At 46.1% G+C, this 22,720-nt stretch overlaps 1 protein-coding gene across 1 annotated transcript in view; it reads right to left on the bottom strand.

The window, feature by feature from the left end:
* Positions 1-4,652: 4,652 nt before the first annotated feature.
* ERGIC1 (endoplasmic reticulum-golgi intermediate compartment 1) overlaps positions 4,653-22,720 on the bottom strand; it is a 109,908-nt gene continuing 91,840 nt past the window's right edge. The window contains exons 8-10 of the mRNA XM_065410023.1: positions 22,462-22,562; positions 14,728-14,850; positions 4,653-5,057 (exon numbers count right to left, since the gene is read on the bottom strand). Coding sequence (XP_065266095.1) covers positions 4,950-5,057; positions 14,728-14,850; positions 22,462-22,562 — 332 coding nt within the window. The 3' untranslated portion in view covers positions 4,653-4,949. The remainder of the gene's footprint in view (positions 5,058-14,727; positions 14,851-22,461; positions 22,563-22,720) is intronic.

The raw sequence follows: 22,720 nt of genomic DNA, 5'->3' as shown, positions 1-22,720 counted from the left end.
GCCATTTGGAACAATCCCTTTAGCCTGGATCAATAGACTTTGGCTAGCAGGGCTTGTATAAGTGCTCTAGAAGTAGGTATATAGTACAGACAGCACTTTGAAATGGCCACTTGTGCTGGAGCTTGGGCTCTGAAACCTAAGGGAGGGATGGGTATCAGCGCCACAGCTGGAGCTTCAACTTCAATGTGCTGTCTATGCTGCTATTTTTAGAGTACTAGCATGAGCCCCGCTACCCCAACTGTGTCAGCCTGGCTTAGAAGGCTTGCTCCAGACTGCTGTGTAGACATACCCTAAGAGATCCTCAAATGAAAAGCACTATAGAAGCATGACTGTGTTTTGCCCTACCTGATGGGGCCACTTGTAAACTGATAGGTTGTAGTACTCAGATAAATAAAAACAGCTTCTGTAATACTCTCAATTTTCTTTTTAGCAGTATAGTGAGTTCATACACAGGATTGTCACTTCTGGAAATCTGGGTTCAACCCAGGCTTGAGGTCAACTGCAAGCTGGCAGAGCCTGATCCTCTCTCAGTATTTTGAACTGTCACACAAGTATAGATATTAATAAACAATATGAAAGTTAAAGGGAATGTGGTAACCCAAACAAAACAATGATCTTTGTCTACATCATTCAATTTTATAAACACCTCTTCCCTTCAGCCTGACAAACTGTCTGGCCTAATCAGGGCCAGCGCAACCCATTAGGCGACCTAGGTGGTCGCGTAGGGCACTAACATTTGTGGGGTGGCGACCGCGGCGGCCGGATCTTCAGCCGCCCCGGTCATCGGCGGTATTTTGGGGGCGGGACCTGCCGCCGCCTCTGTCAGGGGCCGCATTTCAGGGGCGGGACCTTCCGCCGCCTAGGGCAGCAAAAAAGCTGGCGGCGCTCCTGGGCCTAATTAACACAGTGGTTCAATCAATCATTATAACCCTGTATTGCAAAGGATTTAAAGAAAGAGAAAAGTGCTTTATACAGCAAGATACATATTGAAAAGGGTCAGTCATGGAAGGTTCTGAGCACAATCTGCATTGTGCTGAGCAAACACACTACTTCCACTAAAGTCAGCTGGAGTTGAGGAGACTGAGCACCTCCAAGATTGAGCCCTACCTATTTTTATGCCCTGGTAGTGAGTCAGCGTCAATTAAAATTCAAGGAGGCTGCCTACTATTTCAACTTTCCACCCAGGTCAGAATGCTTACAATGATTTCATTGTACACAGCTCATTAAAATAAACAAAACATTTACAAATGAAAAACCCCATCAAACTTGGTCTGGCAAGGCTAGTGGAATGAGAGGCAAATGGAAGTGAAATTTTATGTGATTACATCCAAAAAGACAATGTTCTTTTAATGTAAAGGCTGCTAAGTCAAGCACTCAAAAGTTAGGAAATGCTAGAATTAAAATTGCCTGTGCAACCCTGATTTGGCACCTTTATGCATATGCATTGTGAGAACCTTTAATTATATGATTGCACTGCGTCATTCAGTGAACCTTTGTATCCAAAACTTTTTAAAAAATAAATAAATCAGTCTGAGGCAGATATCCAGCAAGGAAAATTTTAACCTGAACCATCTTTTTATGGCAAAGTTATAAGCAACTGAAAACCAGGTCTTAGTTATAATGAACAGCACTGGAGAACCTTAAGTATAGATGTCGGTACCTGAACTGCCTATAATGAATATTCAGTGATCTTACTTAGTCCAGCTGGTACTCTGTTAAACCCTGGTTTGCAAAACATCTGCAAACTGACATGCACAAACCTCTTCTGAGTATTTGTTTCCACCACTTCCAAACACTAGCACCACAAGAGAGCCCTGTGTCCCATTTTCCTTAGCACTCCACGTACATTTGAGGAAACACCATAAGGCTGTGGACTTTTCATGGATCTGGGAATTGAAACCCCGGTTGCTCCAGGGCCTTAAGCAAAACTCTCTGGGCCCCCATTTCTTCAACTGTGTGATAGGGATAATGCAGGTTTCAGGGGGCCTATGAGGATTATTTAGTTACTGCGGAGATTAAAATCTTAAAAAGTGCTAAATATTTATTTCTGGGGATGTCCCTCCAAGAAACGCTCAAATCAGTATTTTGATGGAGGTACATGTAAAAGCAAAGTGAGGGGAATGGAAACGGAGCATCTATGAATGTAACAGCTTTGTGGAAACTTCTGCTTGAATTTTAGGGTATGCTGGTTAGACATCAGACTAGTGGGGTTCCACTGACTCTTTTCTTACCACTATGGCTTGGTTGAGTTTTGTTTTCATTATTGTTTAAAATATCACTAACAGTTAACTCATTTTAACTGGTGTCTCCTAGTGTATGGAAACAAAACAGAATAAAAGGGGGGGGGGGGGGGAGGAGAGACTGCTACTGTAAAAGCCAAGTAGATGCTACAAGTCACCTTCTCTTTTGAGAGAGATGAACAGCAAACTCCTTTATTAAACATATTCTGACATCTAGTTTCATGTTGCCAAAATATGGGTCAGCTACAGCAAAGGGATGGGGATGCCCAGAACATACAGCAGCATTGGTTTGGCAAAGCTTGAGAGGGTGTGGATCCATTGCCTAGAGACAGGTCTGAGCTGTGATGTTAAAATCTGGACATTCCCTTTTTCCAAATTCATCTGGAGTTTGGAAGGCTGTTGGGGCTCTACCTCTAGCAAAAACTGAACTCACTAGCACAGCTCTTTGACTGGGTTATTTCAGTGGATTGTTTTGGAAAGAAAGCAGGTAAGTTGAAACCTATTTGAAAACCAACACAGCCCAACTGGCTGTCCTATAGCCAAGGACCTCCATTTTTGAAGTGTGGGACAAAGATGCACTGTGAAAGATGCTAAAATTATATCCTTTTAATTCTTTAATCCAATAGGCTCTGAGCAAAAATTCACCAAACGCAAGAGGAAAAACGAGGACATATTTGCTTTAAGCTTTGGTTGGGAATAGTGAATTAGAGGAAATTCCTCAGCAGAACTGATCATACTAGAAAAATCCCATGTTCCCTCTGCAAAGCAACCACCACCAAGTGGGCAAAAACACACAAACACACACTAAAATGAAGACAAATGTACTGTTTTCAACTTGATTTCTATAAACGGAAAAAAATGTATAAAATCCATCCATACATTAACAGATACAGGAAGTTACAAGATCCAATTCACACCTAAAATAATAGCAATCAGTCCATTAAAAAAACATGGGAAATTCCACTGCTATAATTTTGCAGAAGTTACTACAGGGCAGGTACCAAAAGATGTTTTTCAATACGATTAAAAATTATTGGCTATCTTCCCTACTTCTAAAGCAATGAGACAATTTCAACAGACACATACTGGGCAGATTGAAATGTTTCTGGCTCTTGCATCAATGTGGAATATTCAAGATGCATATAATTACAATGTTCTATTTGGACACTTTCACCTCCAGGAGAGGGCTAAGGACAATAGACACTACTCCAAAGAAAGCCATAACCCGTTCCAGAATCTGTAAAGTTGACACACTTGGGGTTTATTGTTTTATGATTTGCAGCAACCCGGGAACACCCAAAATGTGTGTCCCCTCAGGTCACGCAATTCACAAATTGTGCAAGGACTGAAGGGATGTTTAGGGGCATATGGAGAACACATGGTGGGTAAGTCCAGTTCCCAGTGGACTGACTGATGTTCACATCACATACAAACTGTATCTGACAGAAAATCTCCTCTCATACTCCCATTTGTTGGAGGTCTCAGACAGGTCAAGAATTAAATGAAGGGCCTGGAAACTGAGCTACCCTTTCATGCTTAGGGTTTAGGAATACTGGCAGGAGCCAGTCTGTGAGGAAAGCTTGCCCCATTACTGCCTGAGCGGTCTCTGTGACTAGACAGAGGACTTCAGTAACTGCCAGTCTAGGGCTGGTTCAGTTTATTAAAAAAAAAAAAAAAGTGCTGGGAATGCAGGCACCTCAAAATCCCAAAGGACAGGCTTATTGTGTTTTACAGGTGTGCATCACATACACAGACAGCACAAGGCATCAAGCTGTGTACATCCACCCAAAACAGCACAGCATTTCTATGAACAAGTAGCATGGGTGACCCTTTCCAAATAAATCAAATCAAATTGCAGACTCCAAACTAGGTGGTCTGTGTTTAAAAAAGGCAGGAGAAAAGGATACAAAGCTAGTGTTGCAATGACAACTATTCCCCTTCAGAACAAAAGGCCACATAAAATAGTGTTACTCAATTTGGCCATCTGTAAACACAAGACTGGATATTCAGTTATTGGGAAGAAATGAAAATATTTTTACATCCAAAAAGAGTACGAGAGAGGCTGTCCCCTTCCCCAGTTACAGACAGTTTACCCAGGAGAAGGTGGTTGGGGAAAGGTTTAATCATATTTGCTCATTTCATCTAGACAGGGTCATACCTACAGAGGAGCTTTTCAATAAAAAAGAAAACACCTTGAAGTCATTTTTGCCTCTCTCTCCTTGGGATTGCTATGAGGACTAAACACTTTCCATTCTTCATCAATGGACACATCACTCTTTTTGGCACTGTGGGTAGAATTTCTTCTAATACATAATTTTGCCTTATAAAATACATGATTGTCTAGTCATGCAATTCCAATAGCATGAAAGAGCTGGAAGAGAATTCACATATCTTTGCAAACCCTACATAAGGGACCCTCCTGACACTAGTGTTACTCTATAGGATCCTGGAGAGTTAATTCATAAATGCAATTTCTACATTAGAAACCTTTTGGGGTTTCTAATGTAGAAATTGCGAGGAGGGGGCTGATGACTCAGAGCTTTGAAATGTAGACAGATTTTTGATTTGTTGAAAAAAGAGCTTCACCAAATAACCTGACTAAAGAATAATGTATCGATTCAATCAAATAGAAAAAACAGAAACAGGTGTGTGTGGGGGGGTTCTCATTCTTTACTCCTGCCCCTGGAGCCTTGGATAATGGTTTCATCGCTACTGCATTTTCCCTAATTGGATCTTCTTCCAGGCTTCAGAGGCTGTGAAAATGCATGAGTCAAGGATCCCAGCTACAGTAAACGTTCCTCCAATAATGGCGCAAATCTGAAATTTACAAAAAGAGAGAGTTTAGGGATTTGTTGATGATGAGACAGACCTTCACACAGCTTGAAACCCAGAGAAAAGGTAAGTGCTTACAGTTATTGTATTTGATGAAGTCAATGGGTTATTTTGAGGGGGATCAATGCTGGGGAGATGGTTACATGTCAAGGCATGGGAACTACCAGTCCTGTTGAAGGGGAAAGGAACTTCTTCACAACACTATTAGCCCATTCTCTCTGCCAGCCCTACTCAAGGATGAAGTCACCACATTAAACAAAATGTCACTCATTTGGTGTGTATTTACAAGAGTCCCCTCTTTATCCCCAGTATCACAAATACAATTGGATTTTCCTCTGGAGTGTACCTTGATCCCACTTTGTCTGAACCCCCTACTTCTGTTATCTACTTGAGTAAGTACCCAGCCCTTTCATACTCCAGGTCCATGTATAAGACCATTTAAAATAGCTTAAATCTGGTACATTTTAATCCAGTAGCTACCCCAAGAAATACTCCAAGGATTCATCACAGTGCTGACATCAGGACACATCAGTCATTGCTTTTGAAATGTGCACCTACTATATAGGGGAGCTCCAAAGCATGCCCTCACTGTTCCCCAGCCCACCTCAGAGAGTGTTAATATACTAGCACAAGGAAGAAAAGAATTTAAGGCAAAGGAATCTGACCCACCAGCTTCTATCATATGTTCCAATAAAAAGTACAGCACATCTCAAATGTCTAATAAAGTGCCTTTGTCTCACCTTTGTCCCTTCCCATACTCTGCCATTATTCCACAGACAAATATCTGAGCAGCCTCCCAAGACAGTAGCAGAAACTCTATCACTTAGCACACGTTAAATACGTCTGGACAGAACACTAAAAAATGTGCCACAGGGAACAATGCTGCATTGGCCCCCAAGGAACGGGAAAGACTTGTCACATCATAAATCCAGCTCTAACTTTGAGGATTCTGTGGTATGAATGTCTCTTCCCCTGGATGTATGCAGTGTTGCTGTAGCCATGTTGGTCCCAGGATATTAAAGAGACAAGGTGGGTGAGGCAATATATTTTATTGGACCAATTTCTGCTGGTGAGCGAGACAAGCTTTTGAACTTACACAGAGCTCTTCTTCAGGTAACCAGAATAGCTCTGTGTAGCTCAAAAGCTTGTCTCACTCACCAACAGAAGTTGGTCCAATTAAGTTACTACCTCATCCACCTTGTCTTCCTCTGGATCATCTTCTACTTAGAGTAGCCCTCTGGAATCTCACTACTCTCCCTTCCTGCTGACTCACTGGCCTGGTGGTGATTCTGTCCCTCCACACACTCACCTCACTTTGGTGTTCTGTCCCTCTATAGTCTTACAGTTGATGGTACAATATCCTTTCCGAATGCAACTCTTATTGACTGAAACAGCCTCGCTCTGCTTCATAGACTCAGCTATTTTCAAATCTCAGCAGAAAAAAATCTCTTCTCCCTTATGGCTCTTAAATCCCCCATCCCCCACCTACTAACTTTAGCATGATGGCTTTTAACTAGGCTTGGCAGGATTTGATATAAATGGTTAGTTGACAGTAAAAGTCGATTTCACCTGACACTCTAAAATATCCATCGGTAACAATCAGCAAATGCAGCCTCCCTCGCACCTTGTGTCTGCAAAGATCCAGTGTCACCGGCCCTACCGCCAAGCATGGAGCCCCCTACCGCCAAGCTGTCATGGCCCCACTCACTCATTCACTCACTGGCTGGGAGCGTGGGGGGCTATCCCCAGGGAGGAGCCATTCAACAGCAGGATGGCCTCCCCTGTGGCCAGGGACTCGACTTCCGCTTTGCCCTGCCAGGACTGCAACCATTCCCCCACCTTGTGCTTGCAGGGATCCAGAGTCACTAGCCCTGCAGTCGTGCAGGGTGCCCCTTGCAGCCCTGCTGTCATGGCCCCCTGCAGTCCCGCTATCAATGCCCCACCATGGTTGCACAGGGAGCCCCCTGCAGCACTGCTGTGAAACTGACTGGTTTAAAATAAATGTTCAATCAATCAGAAAAGGTTAAAAAAATAAAAATCTGTATCAGCCACTGAACTTACAAAAAAATAAAAATCAAATTCTGGCAAGCCGACTTTTAATTTAGTCACCACACAACATCTGTACACTGCAGCTTTCTATCATCCATAGCAGTCTGCCTTCCCTTATTTATTGTAGAGCATTTTGCAATGCAGGGCCAACGTGTGTTGTTCAGCTCGTAAAGGATGGAGACTAATAAGAGATAGAGCTGGCAGCGACACAATAGTTAAGGCTACCTAACACTTTCCATTGTAAGAGTCCATTTTCAGTTGTTCATGACTTTGCCAAACTAACTGTTCAGGCTGAAGTTTTCCCATGCTGGGTGTAAGCGTGCAGGACTCACCCCTGCGGCGCCTCCTGCTGGTTGTCTCCAGGAATTAGCTCTGCCAGCCTTGGGGCTCGCTCTGCAGGCCGGTGATCCACCTTGCCATTGGCCCTGGGTCCCTCCCAGGACCCTGGTGCCCCTTTCTCTGGGTGCTGCCCCCGGCAATACCCCCACAGTTCTGGGTCTCCCCCTCCCAGGGGAACCCCCACCCACTATCCCCACTTCGCCTCAGTCTTGGCTACTGCCCAGTCTCCATCTAGCCCCCGTTCACTGGAGCAGACGGCAGTATCAGCCACTCATCACAGGCAAAGGGGTTCAGACCTGCTGCCTCTGCCTACCCGTGGGCTGCCCCTTTGCAACCCCAGTACCCAGTTGGCCTTACCCTAGGCCTGCAGCCTGGGGGGTTTCCAGGCCGGAGCTCCCCAGCTCCTCTTGCCTTCCCCCAGCCCTGCTCCACCTTAGGTACCCAAGTATGCTCCCTAGCAGTCAGGCCCTTCTCCCTCTAAAGGCAGAGAGAAAGTGTTTGCTTGAGCTCCTAGCTGAAGCCTTTATAGGGCCAGCTGGGTCCTAATTGGGGCATGGCCTTAACTGAGCCGGCTTCCCACTCAGCCTGGGCTATTCTCCCAGCCCTCCCCCAGGGCTGGTTTTAACCCTGTCAGGGCTGGAGCGGGTAACCACCCTGCTACCCTGGGTGTCTAACTCAGGCTGAATTATTTAATTAATTAAATCAATCAACACAAAAGGAAAGAAAAACAAGCTTAGGGGGAAATGTTTTTCCAGTGTTAAACTCACAACTATTTCACTGAGAAGCTCTAGCACCTTCATGCTTTGGAGCAAGGACTAGAAATTTCACAGGAGAGTTGCCTTGGAAGTCAGAGGTGTTTCTTGGTGTCCCTATGAAAATGTACCCAATTTGTCTGAATTCTAAGCCTTGGAAAATCACCAATTGTACTTTCTCACTAGAAGTTTGCTAAGAGCTTGACAGCAAAACTCTCTGAACATTCCATCCCCACAGAGCTCTGTAGCAATTGTGCTGAGCATACTCCACCCCACCCAGACCTCACAGCATTCTCTGGCCTGGGGCTGAGCAGGACTTTCTTTGCAACTGCTCCTCACAGCTGTTGGGGGGCACTGTGGTGCCCAGCACCAGACCTGAGACCATGGCGACTGCCTTTCCTGTGCTCTCAGTACTCCCACTGCTGGTGCCCAGGCAGCGTGGAGAAGAAGGAAACCTGACTCGGGGAGGGTAGAGGATTAAAGTGAAGGCAGGAGCAGAGGAGGAATGTGACAGAAGGAAACAATTTGGGGAGGGCTGGGGACATGCTAGGGGACAGAATCAGAAGAATCCGTAATTACTAGAGCATATTCTTCTCCAGAACCTTGGATTCCAGAGTCCCAATATTCCTCTGTTGGCAAATACCTGTAAAACCACTAATACAGTGTGTCTCATCACATTCTAGTAGCTGGTCCACACAGCAATAGCAGGCCATAATCATCTATCACTTAATTAGCTTAAAGGGCAGATGTCTGTACTGTGGAACTAATGGTTCCAATTGTGCCGATGGCCCATGTTGGAAAGGGTCAATATGGTTCTACATGGGTTTTTTTCCAAATTGCTTTTTGAAAAATGTGGGAAATTACATGAAAACCCTATGTTAAAAGAACACTTAAGTTTAATAGTCACATACTCAAAAATTAGGAAACAGCAGCATTAAGGTTGCTCACGCAACCCTAATTCCCCCCCCTACCCACTCTATCTGCATATATATATGAACTTTGATATAGTTTTTAATTACATGATCACATACTATTTTTCACAAGACCCCTGCCTCATTCAGGCACAGGATGGATGGTGTTCCAGGAATGAATCAGGGCTGTCTAGTGAATGAGACTGTTGGCCCCGCCTGCTTCATTTGTTACAGAAGTTGCAAAGTGTGTGGTAAATGAGGCAGGGGACTACAAGAAAAAATAAGTAGTGGGTTTTATGGTTAAGGAATTCAAATACCACCTTGGAGAAATGGATTCTTATCCCTGCCTCTACCAGAGGTTCCTATGTGATGCTGGGCAAGTCACAACCCAACTTTTCACAGGGGGCCACTAGCTGTGTGTTCCTCATTTTCTGAGTGCCCACCTTGAATCACTTGGGGCCTGATTTGTGGAAGTGCTGAGTGCTCACAGCTGTGGCTAAAATTAATAGAAACTGTTTTGTGAACATCTAAAATGTTAAGTACTCTGAAAAGTAAGGCCCTATGTGTCTTAGTGAGGGCATCCAAAATTAGTAGACAAGTTTGACCTTCATATCTCTTTTATATCAATATATCTCCTTTATACTGCTTCAGCTCCCCATCTGTAAAATGGGGTTGATACCAACCTTGCTACAGAGGGATGCTGTGAGGATAAAATTAATAAATATTTGTGAAGCATTCAATACTAAAATGATGAGCACCACAGAAAAGCCCATGAGGAAACTAATAATTTTGTATTCAGTGCTAGGTTTAAATTGTATGCAGTAAATAAGCCATGGGTCAGACCTGAAAGATGGGGATAAAAAGAAATATTGAATAGATATCCCATCAGTGAGCACCATCCATCCTGGGCAACGAATGAGGCAGTAAAAATAGTATGTGATCATGTAATGAAAGACTGTATAACAATGCATACACACAAGGGGCCCAAATTAAAGTTGCTAAGGTTTCTAACTTATGCGTGCTTGCCTTTGCAACCTTAATATTCTTTTAATGTAGTCTTTTTGTATGTCATTCAGAGTGCAGCCTGGGGTGGCTCATTGAACAATAGTGACTCTTGGAGCTGGTGAAAGGTGAACAAACTTGCTTCATTTGCTCAGGAAGAGGGAGGATTTGGACATGTGCCGGATCCTAGAGATGGATGGGAAAACGGAATAAGATTATTTAAAGCTTCAGGGCAATGGGTCAGCAGCTATAGGGAAGTTAGCTGTGCAACTTCCCTGGGAGGGAGCCAACCCCGATTTGGGCCTATTGCACCATATCCGATTTGCCACAGAACAAATCCCACTGGTACGCCACACAGACGAGCAGCAGGGGCTGAGTTAGGCAGGGAGTTTGTTACAGTAATAAACAGCTCTAATGATAGACTAATGATGAGAGAGGGCAGTGGGGAAGAAATCACTCATTTATAAACATATTTATAACCAATGATATTTGTGTCCTATGAGCTCAGTGAAACAGCAAGATGCCTCAATGACGGTGGGCCCGGGTGATGTGTTTCTTGCAGCACAGCTGGCATTCTGGCAGATGAAAGCCTCAGAAACCAGAGCACCTGTCGGAGACTTAATTCATATTTTTGGGGAGCGAGTACACTCTTCGCACTCTGCCCCCTCCCATGCCACCCCTCTGAATGTGACGCATGGTGACTTTTCAGGGAAAGTGACAGCTGAGGTGGTTGGCTATTTCAGTCCACAGGGGATCAGCTGACAGGAGATTTTACACCACAAAAAAATGCTTTTAGAGTTTGCATCAGATGGTAGGAAAATCTGACTTTAGTGCTGCCACGCAAGGGGGGAAAAAAACCCACAGAAAAATACATATTAATCTGCACAGCTCTGTACCGCTGAGTGCTTATGACTCACACACACCTGGCATTTGTTTGCACTCTGCCTCCCAGCACACACACAGCTTTTGAGCTTGCTGTGACCAACAAAAGAGGTGACACACAAGGTCTCTCTGGGTCAATACAGAAGTGATGCTATGTAATTTATTTGTCAGACAGTCCATCAGTGAGGTTCTAATATGTGCTCAGAGTCCCGTTCTATGGTGGGATTCACGGGAAGCAGGCACCACACTGTTATTTATTTGTGTAGTGCCATGGGTGCAAAGGAGCTTTATAGCTAGAATGACCAGTAGCTGCCTTAAGAAGATATTTACGCCTACCCCACCAAGGGGGAAGACAAATAAAGGAAGGGGAGTAAGGGAGGAGGGAGACAACAGTGAGAGATCATGCAATGATAACATGGGCAGCACATTAGAGTTTTAACAGATATGATTAAGGGACTACAGTGCAGTTGTTGGTAACAGAAGGCTGCATGGGTATAATGAGGGGAACATGAAAGAAGGGCAATGGCAACATGGCTCTCTCTTCCCAAAGTGAAATACCATACTGAGGATCTTCAGGGTTTCTTCATGATCAGATTTTAAGAGCAGAAGGGACCACTGTAATCATGTAGTCTGAGCTCCTCCATAAAACAGGCAATATATTTGCATCCAGTAATCCCTGCACTGAGCTTAATAACTTGTTGTTGAGCTAGTGCATATGTATTTAAATCAAAACTGGGTGTTTTTCTAAGAGAGCTCATGTGATGGGGAGTCCACCACACTTCTCAATAAGCCGTCCTGATGCTTAATTGCTGTCACCGCTAAAAATTTGCACCGTATTTCCAGTTTGAACTTTTCTAGCTTTGACTTCCAGACACTGGATCTTCTTATGCCTTTGCCTGCTAGAATGAAGAGCCCGCTAATACTAGGCATCTTTTCCTAATCTTCCCTTGGGATTGGGGGTTCCTACATTGCTCCTTTGTAACTCTCCCTGTTTACTCCTCCCTGTGTACTAAAAGGCTGCTCTCTGGCTAACCACCGAGGGGAGCTCACAACTGATAAAGTGTGAAATGTTGCACACACATACACCTTTATCCACCAATGACTTGTCTACACTGCGAAATGTCACTATGTTAACCAACACGTTAACTATCATGATGTTAAAGACTCTTTAGACAAGGATTGTCAAGTTTAACATTGTGTCAGCTGTTTGTGACTAACCGTAGGGTTCACAACCAGTTGACATGATGGTAATCATGGTAACCCTGGTCTTCACTTAGTGCTAAGTTGTGCTTAACATTATATTTGTTAAAATGGGATACTTAAAGCATTTTCTAGCACAATGCTTTTTGCCATGTATAGATTAGGCCTCTTGCATGTCACAGAATGAAGTTCTTAATGTCACTGGAAACAAAAGGTGCGGCCACAAACTAACAAGTGTTACACTAGACAGCATTACAGTTCGGATGGCAGTACTGAAGGCCATAACATATGGTACAGTGCTGTGTGTTCTGATGTATCCATCTCAGCTGCTTTGGGATTTTAAAAAGAAATTCCATGCTAGTGCAAGATGTCAGACATCCTCTGTTTATCCACAGAACAAGCATGGTAAGGACAACAGCAGCACAAGAGTCCACTGGAACTATATTGCATAGTCCCAACACTTCTTTCTGACCTGACCTCCCAGCACCTCCCTACACACAGCTGGTAGCCCTTAGCACCCACCATTCAACAGCTACATCATTCTCCCAACAGACACCCATGCTTAGAGTTCCCACAGACTCAGAAACTAAAAATTCAGCTGCCTTTGTGGTAACAAACAGGTTTACATTTACGACCCTGCCAAAGCCTCTCACAGCCCAACAGGGTCTTTTCCAAGCTACACCTCCAAGAACATATTTCAGTACTACAGTGTTTTTGTATGATTGTGTGAGCATAGTTTAGTAAACAGGCTGCTCAATACGGAATGGGCAGGTGCTCTCTCCATAGCCCCCTTCTGTGGTTTTTAACCAAGCATCTGCTGAATAGCAAGAGCCTAGGGGTTTCCGAAGCCTGCCCCACTTAACAATAACTCCAGCTGCCACAAGCAGATAATCTTCTGTTGGATCAGAATGCTGTGGCTTCAGCACGCCAGTGACGACAAGCCAGTCCCCGGGGCAATCATGATGCAGAAGGCCAGGCTGGTAATACTACTAGGAAGAGCTAGAATGATGGAAACGACAACAGATCAGAGTGTCTCATTGAGATAGAACAAGAAAGCTGAGGACCAAGGCATCTTAATCCCCAGCAACCCTGCTCTCCCTGATCCTTTCACAAAGCTTCCCCACACCTGCATCGAGAAACCTAAGAAGCCAGCACATGCACACAGGGGATCAGACCAAAGCTTGGAGTTCTCAGCCTAGATAAACATAAAGGATACATGACCTGGAACTGCATCCTGGCCAGAGGGTCCCATTGATATAGCAAAGATCTGCATGGTAGGTAAATGCAAAAGGTCTGACACACAAGTTACATCAGTCACCCTCAAGTGACAGGACATGGATGTACTGTTACCTGCAGGTCTCAACATAACAAATATTAACACAGAACAGCCCAAATGGAGCCACCTAAACCTGGGAGGCTAATTTGGTGGTAGTCGGGAGGAAAGAGAAATGGCTGGAACATTCTCCCCACCAGCTACTTACACAATTTTGAAGCACAGTGTTTTATTTAACACAGATGCTACAGCTGTTCCCAACCATGAGATGACCTCTTAGCAACAAGCAAATAGACATGACAGTGAACAGCAGTGCAGAGTACTGAAGTATGGACTGGTTCCAGGTTCCAAACCATGCTACCTACCTCCCCCAAAAAGAAAAGAACATGGGACCATAATTTGGGAGGGAGAAGGACAGCAAGAAGCATTAGCAACCAGGTTAGTAAGCCCTAATGTTTTAACCTATTGACCACACTTTGAGACCAGGCAGACATGCTAATTAAAGAAGGGCCCAAACCATGAAGTTCTGGATCTCAACTCTTCTGCCTCAGAGTTTGGGGGGTGTTTTGATCCATCTCTAAAGCTGATTGAATGTTTATTGAGAACTCCAAAAACCAAACCTCCTAGGGACAGAGCACAGCACAACTGATAAAGCACCATTTATGTTTACAATTCAAATATTCAGACCCCAGTTCCAAAGTACAGGTCTTGGGCGCCACCAAAGTCAGGTTATTTCAGTCAGTTTATCATAGACACATGGAGCTTATATGTCCCGATATGTAATGCTACACATTTTTCTGAGTAGCCAAGGTACACAGCACGATGGGTCCTATAGTCTGTACATGCTAGGTCCCATTATTAGAGAGGAGGTCTGCTGCAATCTGCTCTTATTGTGTATTAGTTAGGTTTTGCCCCCATGTTCCTGGCATATTGCCAGTGTGCCTCCCTTCCCTCCCAACCCAATGGGCAAACAGCATGGGTACTGCTGGTGCAGGATATTTGTCTTTCTTTTATGCCAAAGCGGTTAAATCAAACCATCAAAGGTTGGTTCTCTCTTATCGGATGCTCCACTTTTTCCTCCAATTTCGATACATGTGAGCTGGCTAAGGCAAAGGCGGAGCTCAGCTTTACTCTCAGGAAACGTCATAGTACTCTGAACCAGGAACTCAGTTCCCAGATTGGGCAAGGAGGGCACGGGAAGAGCAGGAGAGGGCAAGAAGGAAAAGTCACAGCTTAAAGTAACTCACCGATGTGATAAACCTGTACAAAGGTTGCCGCCTCTCTGTATATTTCACTGTGATGGGGCTCAGATCATAGCGAAACCAGATAGCGGGGATAATGCGGCCAGTGTGACTGTAGGCAACATACTCCTGGAAAAGAGAGTGGGGAGAGGAAGGCAGAAAGCATGAGCAATTTTATTTCAAAGAAGTTGATCTCAGAACTGACTCCCTTCCCACTGGGCTGCTCCTCATTCCTATCAGGGAAAATTGCAACATACTATCAGGAGATAGTAATTACCCATAACGATTACACTAAGAAGAGTAACTTGTTCATTTCTGAATGACTATAAATAACAATACTGACTGCCTGGTGATGTGGCACAGAACAAAAAATGCCACTCAGTATGACCCTAATCCAAAGCCCACTGAAGTCAATGAAAAAAGACAGTTTTGGATCAGCCCCAAGTGGATACATGGATTTTCCAAGTGGTTGTAGATAGAGTTCTAGCACTATTAATATTAAAAACTGCAGCTAACCCACTGGTAAGTTAAGCAATACAAAGGGAATTTGACTTACACCAGCTTGTTGGCCTGCCCCCTGCATTCAGAACAACAAAGCATTTCCTTTGTCTGAGGCCCCATCCACGCTGGGGTAAAAACAGTTTTTAACACTTTTTGCCTGCCCAATGCAAATAGGACAGAGCTGTGTTTAAACCATGTTAAGAAACTTGCTCTAGGCAGGGAGGGGACCTAATGTAGCACAGAGTTTGCAAACACCATTTTAAATCTGTTCAGCAGAGAGACTCTTAGCTCCACTGTGGACAGGACCCTTTAATCCACTTCCTATAGAGCAGGTACATGTGAAGTATCAGCCAAAGGGCAGCTCTCCAGATCATCCACCGTTATGGAGAAATCAGCACTGTGAAAGGGATTTCTAAAACCTGCTTTGAAAATACATCTTAGGCCTGGTCTACACTAGGCTTTTATGTCGAATTTAGCGCCGTTACATCGAATTAACCCTGCACCCGTCCACACCACGAAGCTATTTAGTTCGACATAGAGCTCTCTTAAATTCGACTTCTGTACTCCTCCAAAACGAGAGGAGTAGCGCTAAATTCGAAATGGCCATATCGAATTAGGCTAGGTGTGGATGGAAATCGACGGTAATAGCTCCGGGAGCTATCCCACAGTGCACCACTCTGTTGACGCTCTGGACAGCAGTCCGAGCTTGGATGCTCTGATCAGCCACACAGGAAAAGCCCCGGGAAAATTTGAATTCCTTTTCCTGTCTGAGCACTTTGAATCTCATTCCCTGTTTGGACAGCGTGGCGAGCTCAGCAGCACTGGCAACGATGCAGAGCTCTCCAGCAGAGATGGCCATGCAATCTAATAGAAGGAGGGCCCCAGCATGGACTGATCGGGAAGTCTTGGATCTCATCGCTGTGTGGGGCGATGAGTCCGTGCTTTCAGAGCTGCGCTCCAAAAGACGGAATGCAAAGATCTACGAGAAGATCTCTAAAGCCATGGCAGAGAGAGGATACAGCCGGGATGCAACGCAGTGCCGCGTGAAAATCAAGGAGCTGAGACAAGGCTACCAAAAAACCAAAGAGGCAAACGGACGCTCCGGATCCCATCCCCACACATCCCGTTTCTACGAGGCACTGCATTCCATCCTAGGTGCGGCCGCCACCACTACCCCACCACTGACCGTGGACTCTGAGGATGGGATATTGTCCGCGGCAGGTTCCTCGTCGGACATGTTAGCGGACGGGGAAGATGAAGAAGGAGATGAGGAGGACGAGGCAGTCGACAGCGCTGGCACCGCTGATTTCCCCGACAGCCAGGAGCTCTTCATCACCCTTACCGAGATCCCCTACCAACCGTCCCCATCCCTTACCCCGGAGACAGAATCAGGGGAAGGATCAAGCAGTGAGTGCTTTAAATATCTAAACATTTATTTTTACAAGAACTGGAATATTTATAATATTAACAATGGCTGTTTATTCAAGTGCTTAAACATGTAAACAATTATCTGCAAAAAAACTGGAATATTTACAATCGTAACAAAGGGTTTTTCATGATTTGTCTGCCTTAGGCTCTTCACAATTTAGTCCCAAGTATTTAAAATTTTTTTTACAATGTCCGGTAAGTCATGATTATGCTGCCCAAGACGCTACACTCTTTAGTCCCAGTGCACCTACGCGAAAATCCGGTCAATATGGCCGGGGATGGAGGCGAAATCCTCATAGGAGAACTCCTCGTAGGTCTCAAGAAGGTACATTTCCAGCCTGTTCATCAGGTTCCTGGGTAGGGCGATCTTAGTGGGCCCTCCGTGGTAGGACACGTTACCGCGCCACGACACCATCAGATAGTCTGGTATCATCGCCCTGCAGAGCATAGCGGCAAACGGCCCTGGTTTCTGAAGGCTTTCTCGAAACATCCTTTCCCTCTGGGACTCCGAGATCCTCAGCAGGGTGATGTCGCTCATTACGCCCTGCTTTGAATTAGGGAGGGGAATGTTAGTATTGGGACTGCTTTACAGCCACGCGGTGGAGGGAGAGGGGCAGCATACAGGGATCTTTCCCTGGAACAGCCGCGAGGGGGTGGGACAGGGGCATAGTTCATGCTGTCCTGATTGCTGGCAGCAGAGACTGGCATTGCTTTCAATGTGAAAGGAGGCCAGTGCTACTAGTACAGTTTTAAGCAGCCAGAAGTCTACGGCTTACCATGATTGCACGCTACAGAAGTTCAGGTGTCCTGCCACGCTTCTCAGATAACTGCAAGACCACTGCAGGACCCCAGGCACTGAAGGCGATGGCCGAAAATTCGACCTTGTCCTGAGTGCGCATGTGAGAGGTGCAGTGCATGGTCTTGTTCACAGAGAAAGACTAGGTTCTTTGTACACAACTTCATTTATCTGTCTCAGGAATTCACTCCATTTTTCCCATTCACACAGACACATCTGCGACTGTCTCCCAACCCAGCCTGTCAGCACACTCCCAGAGGCTAGCGCAGATTAGGAGGAGGAAGAAGAAGACGCGGGAGGACATGTTCTCAGAACTAATGAGCTGTTCCCGAGCCCAGGCAGCCCAGCAGACACAGTGGAGGGAGAACTTGTCCCAAATGCACCGAGCAGTCATGGAACGGGAGGAGAGGTGGCGTCAGGAGGACCAGCAGGCTACTGAAAAGCTGCTTGGACTTCTGAGGGAGCAAACGGACACGCTCCGGCGCCTTGTGGATGTTCTGCAAGACCGGAGGCAGGAGGACAGAGCCCCGCTGCAGTCTATCTCTAACCGCCCTCCCCCGCCACCAAGTCCCACACCCCCCTCACCCAAAGTACAAAGAAGGAGGGGCGGCAAGGGCCGTTAAAACTTTCAGTCAACCCCTGCAGACTGCTCTAGCACTAGAAGGCTCTCATTCCCCAAAATTTTAAAAGTCCTTTCCTACACACCTCACAGAAGCCCCCGTGCAAGTTTCAACCCCCACGTTTCATGTCTGGTTCATAATAAAATATTCGTTGCTGTTAATTACTGTTTCCATGATTTTATTTTGGAGGAGAGTATGTCTGAACGAGGGGAAGGGGCATGGTAATTGGACAGGACAGTCACCTTTACCAGGGTACAGAGGCGGGGTCAGGTCCAGGATCAGGACACATACCCAGTGCAGTGACTAGTGACCCTGTTCAATCTGGGAGGTGGTTTTCGTGTTCTGGGGGGGGGGGGGGGTTGCTCTGTGACTTTGTGGCGGGGGAGGGCAGTTACAGATCTAATGCATCACAGAGCCCCGCAGCAGGGGAGCTGTAACCCTCCTCCCCCTGCCAGACAGTCACATAGCCGACACATACACGCTGTCCCGCCCAGGAGGGCTGGCAGGCTCTGTTGAAACAACCAGTCCACCGCTGCGGAACCCGTCATTCCTGGAGTTTAGAAGCATCATTTGCATCACAACAGTAAACCCGCACCCCGCCACAGTCTGCGTCCCAGGTTTAAAACATTCCCGCAAAAACAGTAATAAAGACAACGGTGTTCATTAACAAAACAGAACAGATTTTATTTTTTGGGAAGGGGGTGAAGGGGGTATGTAACTGGAGAGGATAGTCAACGGTAACTGGGTAAAGAAACGGTGGCAAGTTCAGGTTCTGAGTCCACAAACTTAAAATTCACTGGTGACCCTGCTCAGTCTGGAAACTGTCTTTCAAAGCCTCCCGGATGCACAGTGCGTCCCGCTGGGCTCTTCTAATCTCCCGGCTGTCTGGCTGGGAGTAATCAGCAGCCAGGCGATTTGCCTCAACCTCCCACCCCACCATAAAGGTCTCCCCCTTGCTCTCACAGAGATTGTGGAGCACACAGCAAGCTGCAATAACAATGGGGATATTGGTTTCGCTGAGATCACAGCGAGTCAGTAAGCTTCTCCATCTCCCCTTGAGACGGCCAAAAGCACACTCCACCACCATTCTGCACTTGCTGAGCCGGTAGTTGAACAGTTCTTTTTCTGTGTCCAGGGCGCCAGTATAGGGCTTCATGAGCCAGGGCATTAGCGGGTATGCTGGGTCCCCGAGGATCACTGTAGGCATCTCCACATCCCCAAGAGTTATTTTGTGGTCCGGGAAGTAAATACCTTCCTGCAGCCTTCTAAACAGACCAGAGTTCCTGAACACGCGAGCGTCATGAACCTTGCCCGGCCATCCAACGTTGATGTTAGTAAAACGTCCCTTATGGTCCACCAGTGCTTGCAGCACCATTGAAAAGTAGCCCTTTCGGTTGATGTACTGGCTGGCCTGGTGGTCCGGTCCCAGGATAGGGATGTGAGTCCCATCTATAGCCCCACCGCAGTTTGGGAATCCCATCGCGGCGAAGCCATCTATGATGGCCTGCGCGTTTCCCAGGGTCACTACCTTTGACAGCAGTACCTTCACGATTGCCTTGGCTACTTGCATGACAACAACCCCCACGGTAGACTTGCCCACGCCAAACTGGTTCGCGACTGACCGGTAGCTGTCCGGCGTTGCAAGCTTCCAGAGGGCTATGGCCACTCGCTTCTGGACAGTCAGGGCTGCTCGCATCCGGGTGTCCTTGCGCTTCAGGGCAGGGGACAGCAACTCACAAAGTTCGAGGAAAGTCCCCTTCCGCATGCGAAAGTTTCGCAGCCACTGGGATTCATCCCAGACCTGAAGCACTATGCGGTCCCACCAGTCCGTGCTTGTTTCACGGGCCCAGAATCGCCGTTCCACAGTATCCACAAGACCCATTGCCACCGTGATGTCCTCGGCACTGGGTGTCGTGGTTTCAGACAGGCGTGTGCTACTCTCGGAGTTCAGGTCCTGACCCCGGTGCCGTAGCCTCCTCGCCTGATTTCTCTCTATCTGCCTCAGTGAAAGGTCGATGATGAGCTGCGATGCGTTGACAACGGCCACAACTGCAGCGATGGTCACAGCGGGATCCATGCTCGCAGTGCTGTGGCGTCCGCGCTGTCACTGACCAGAAAAGTGCGCGAACTGATTTCCCGCCGGCGCTTTCAGGGAGGGAGGGCGGGAGTGACGGTTGGATGACGACAGTTACCCAAAAGCACCCTCGACACATTTTTTTACCCAGAAGGCAATGGCGGCTCGACCCAGAATTCCAATGGGCAGCGGGGACTGCGGGAACTGTGGGATAGCTGCCCACAGTGCACCGCTTCCAATGTCGACGCTTGCCCCGTTAGTGTGGACTGACAAAGTCGAATTACTGTCCTTAGTGTGGACACACACGTTCGACTTTGTAATATCGATTCCACATATTCGATTTAACTAAAATCGAACTACTCTCGTAGTGTAGACATACCCTTAGTTCTATCAGGTCTTACCAAGAACATATTTAGTTGTTTTGCTGTATATTATTTTAACTGTGCCCTCGACACGAAGATAAATACCAGCCACTGATATGAGCAGACAAACAAGTAGAGGAGGAGAGTTGGCTATGGGATACAACAAACCTTTAAGAAATGCCTGAGCATGCCCTGCACATTCCAGCCCTTATTTCAGCAGATACCCCTTCCCTATCCCTGTGACAAGTGTGCCACTTTTGACTGATAGACCCAACTCTTCAGGAGGTAGGGACAACAACAACAACCCTAGAGAGGTGGATGAAGGACTAACAAAGGCGTGTCCACAGGTACAACACTAACAGGATGATCTCCTCTCAGCAAAGGGAGAGGGAACCAACTGAAGCAGCACCATCGTGCTCCATCAACCCCACTGGGATTTTTCCTCCCTTTTGAAGTCTCTTCCAGAGTCGGTGGACTGAGCTTCAATGGACAGAATAGGAGGGGACCCATACCAGCATATTTTAAGGGCTCCTAGCAGAACTAATTGGTTGATGCCAGAACTGTAGTGGTGGCTTTGGGTTGAGAGGAAACAGAAGATCTAGGAGATAACATGGGAGAGGAGACAGACAGTCCACACACATCACCATCATGGTAGAGAACCACCTCATGCTAGGGCATCTATGCCAGACTATTCCAAAGACTTCCTTCCGATTCCTGCTTCCCTCTTATCAGCATGGGAGTTTAGAGCAGAGGCAATAATCAGAAACCTTTTAAAAATGCACAGAAAATGCAGACACAGCTCCATTTGCTTGCACTCTGGTTATGAAAAGGAACAGTTTTGACAGAACTGACCTCATTTTTTCCTTCCTTACCCTCCGCCCTCAGCAACACAGTCCTGATGATTCAGTCTTGGCTGAGGGCCCCAATTGCAATCCTGCTCACTGAAGTATCAAGATCAGCAGCTCAGGCTGTACGTTTTCCCAATTAATTTCAGAACTTGTGTTGCAAGAGAGTCTTATCAGAAGAGTGGTTGTAACATTAAAACAGAACAAATACATTCTATCCAGGGAGAGAAAGCTATCCAAACCCTCAGGACACTCTGTACAGCACAACCAGAAAGCACAGGAGACTATTGCTAGTCTTGGCACAACTCATGAGAGCATAATAAATGAGTGGATATTTTAGCAGAATGGCAGCCTCAGAACCCTCAAGTTCAGACACAATAAATCCACATGCGAAAGGTGTGAAGGGAAGTAAGAGCCACTCGATGCTCCACTGGGCCAATGCAATCAAGAGATGTCCTGCACAGACATCCACAGACACGAAGAGCAACAACCCTGCCCAATTTCGAGCGATTAGCAAAGGGCAGTACTCCCATAAACAATTCATTACATTTGCTCTATGTGTTAAAATAATTGTTAATTTTTAGAGTCTTAAGGCTCTTTAAAGGGAAAATAATTAGCCCCCAACCAATTCAGTCATGGGAATGGCCTGCCAGGTTTCTACACTGTAAAAACAAGAGAGTACCAGGCAATAAATCTCTCTGAAACCCCTTTAGCAAGAGAATTAGGATCTAGAATTACTTCAGGCTATGAAGGTTTTCGGTACAATATATCGGGGCTTGAGTCAGTTAAGCTCACATAGGAGAGAGTCAGCTGCAAGGCAACAATTCTTCAGAGAAAGAATAATTAGCACCAGGCGCTGAGAAAAATTCTCATGCTACTATAATGTAGCTGCTGCTAAGTATAGAAAAGATGACTGCAAGAGTCCTCGTTCTAAAGCAATTCAGTTCCTCACTCTTCCAGCAGAGGGTACTGCATGCCTACCAAACACAAATGCTTTATACCAGAGCGCAATACCAATAGAATGGATTGAGTTTTAAGTAAAGAGCTTCCTATGAACTCATTGGGTTTTTCTTCCCCAATGGCAAGCCTACGTAACAGTCACCTCCAGCCTTACCTTGTTTGCTACAGTATACTGGTATGAGTACCGCTGTTTGCCGCTCATATCTTCATACACGGTGGGGACTATCTTCAGTATATAATCATGAGATGCAAGGGCTATGAGTCAGAAAGGGAAAGGATAGATTAGCCAGTGAAAAAGCCCATGCCCCCAGAAGGAGGGTGGGAGCTCATGACAGCTATTAGTAAAGGATAGGGGTGATTTTGGTGGTAGCAGTAGCAAGTGGGTGGGGGTTAGAAGAGCAGTATACAGATGC

The sequence above is a fragment of the Emys orbicularis genome, chromosome 8 (assembly GCF_028017835.1).
Source record: "Emys orbicularis isolate rEmyOrb1 chromosome 8, rEmyOrb1.hap1, whole genome shotgun sequence".
Taxonomy (NCBI): Eukaryota; Metazoa; Chordata; order Testudines; family Emydidae; genus Emys; species Emys orbicularis.
Note: the sequence above shows the minus strand (reverse complement) of the source record. Positions and strands in the feature narration are given on the sequence as shown.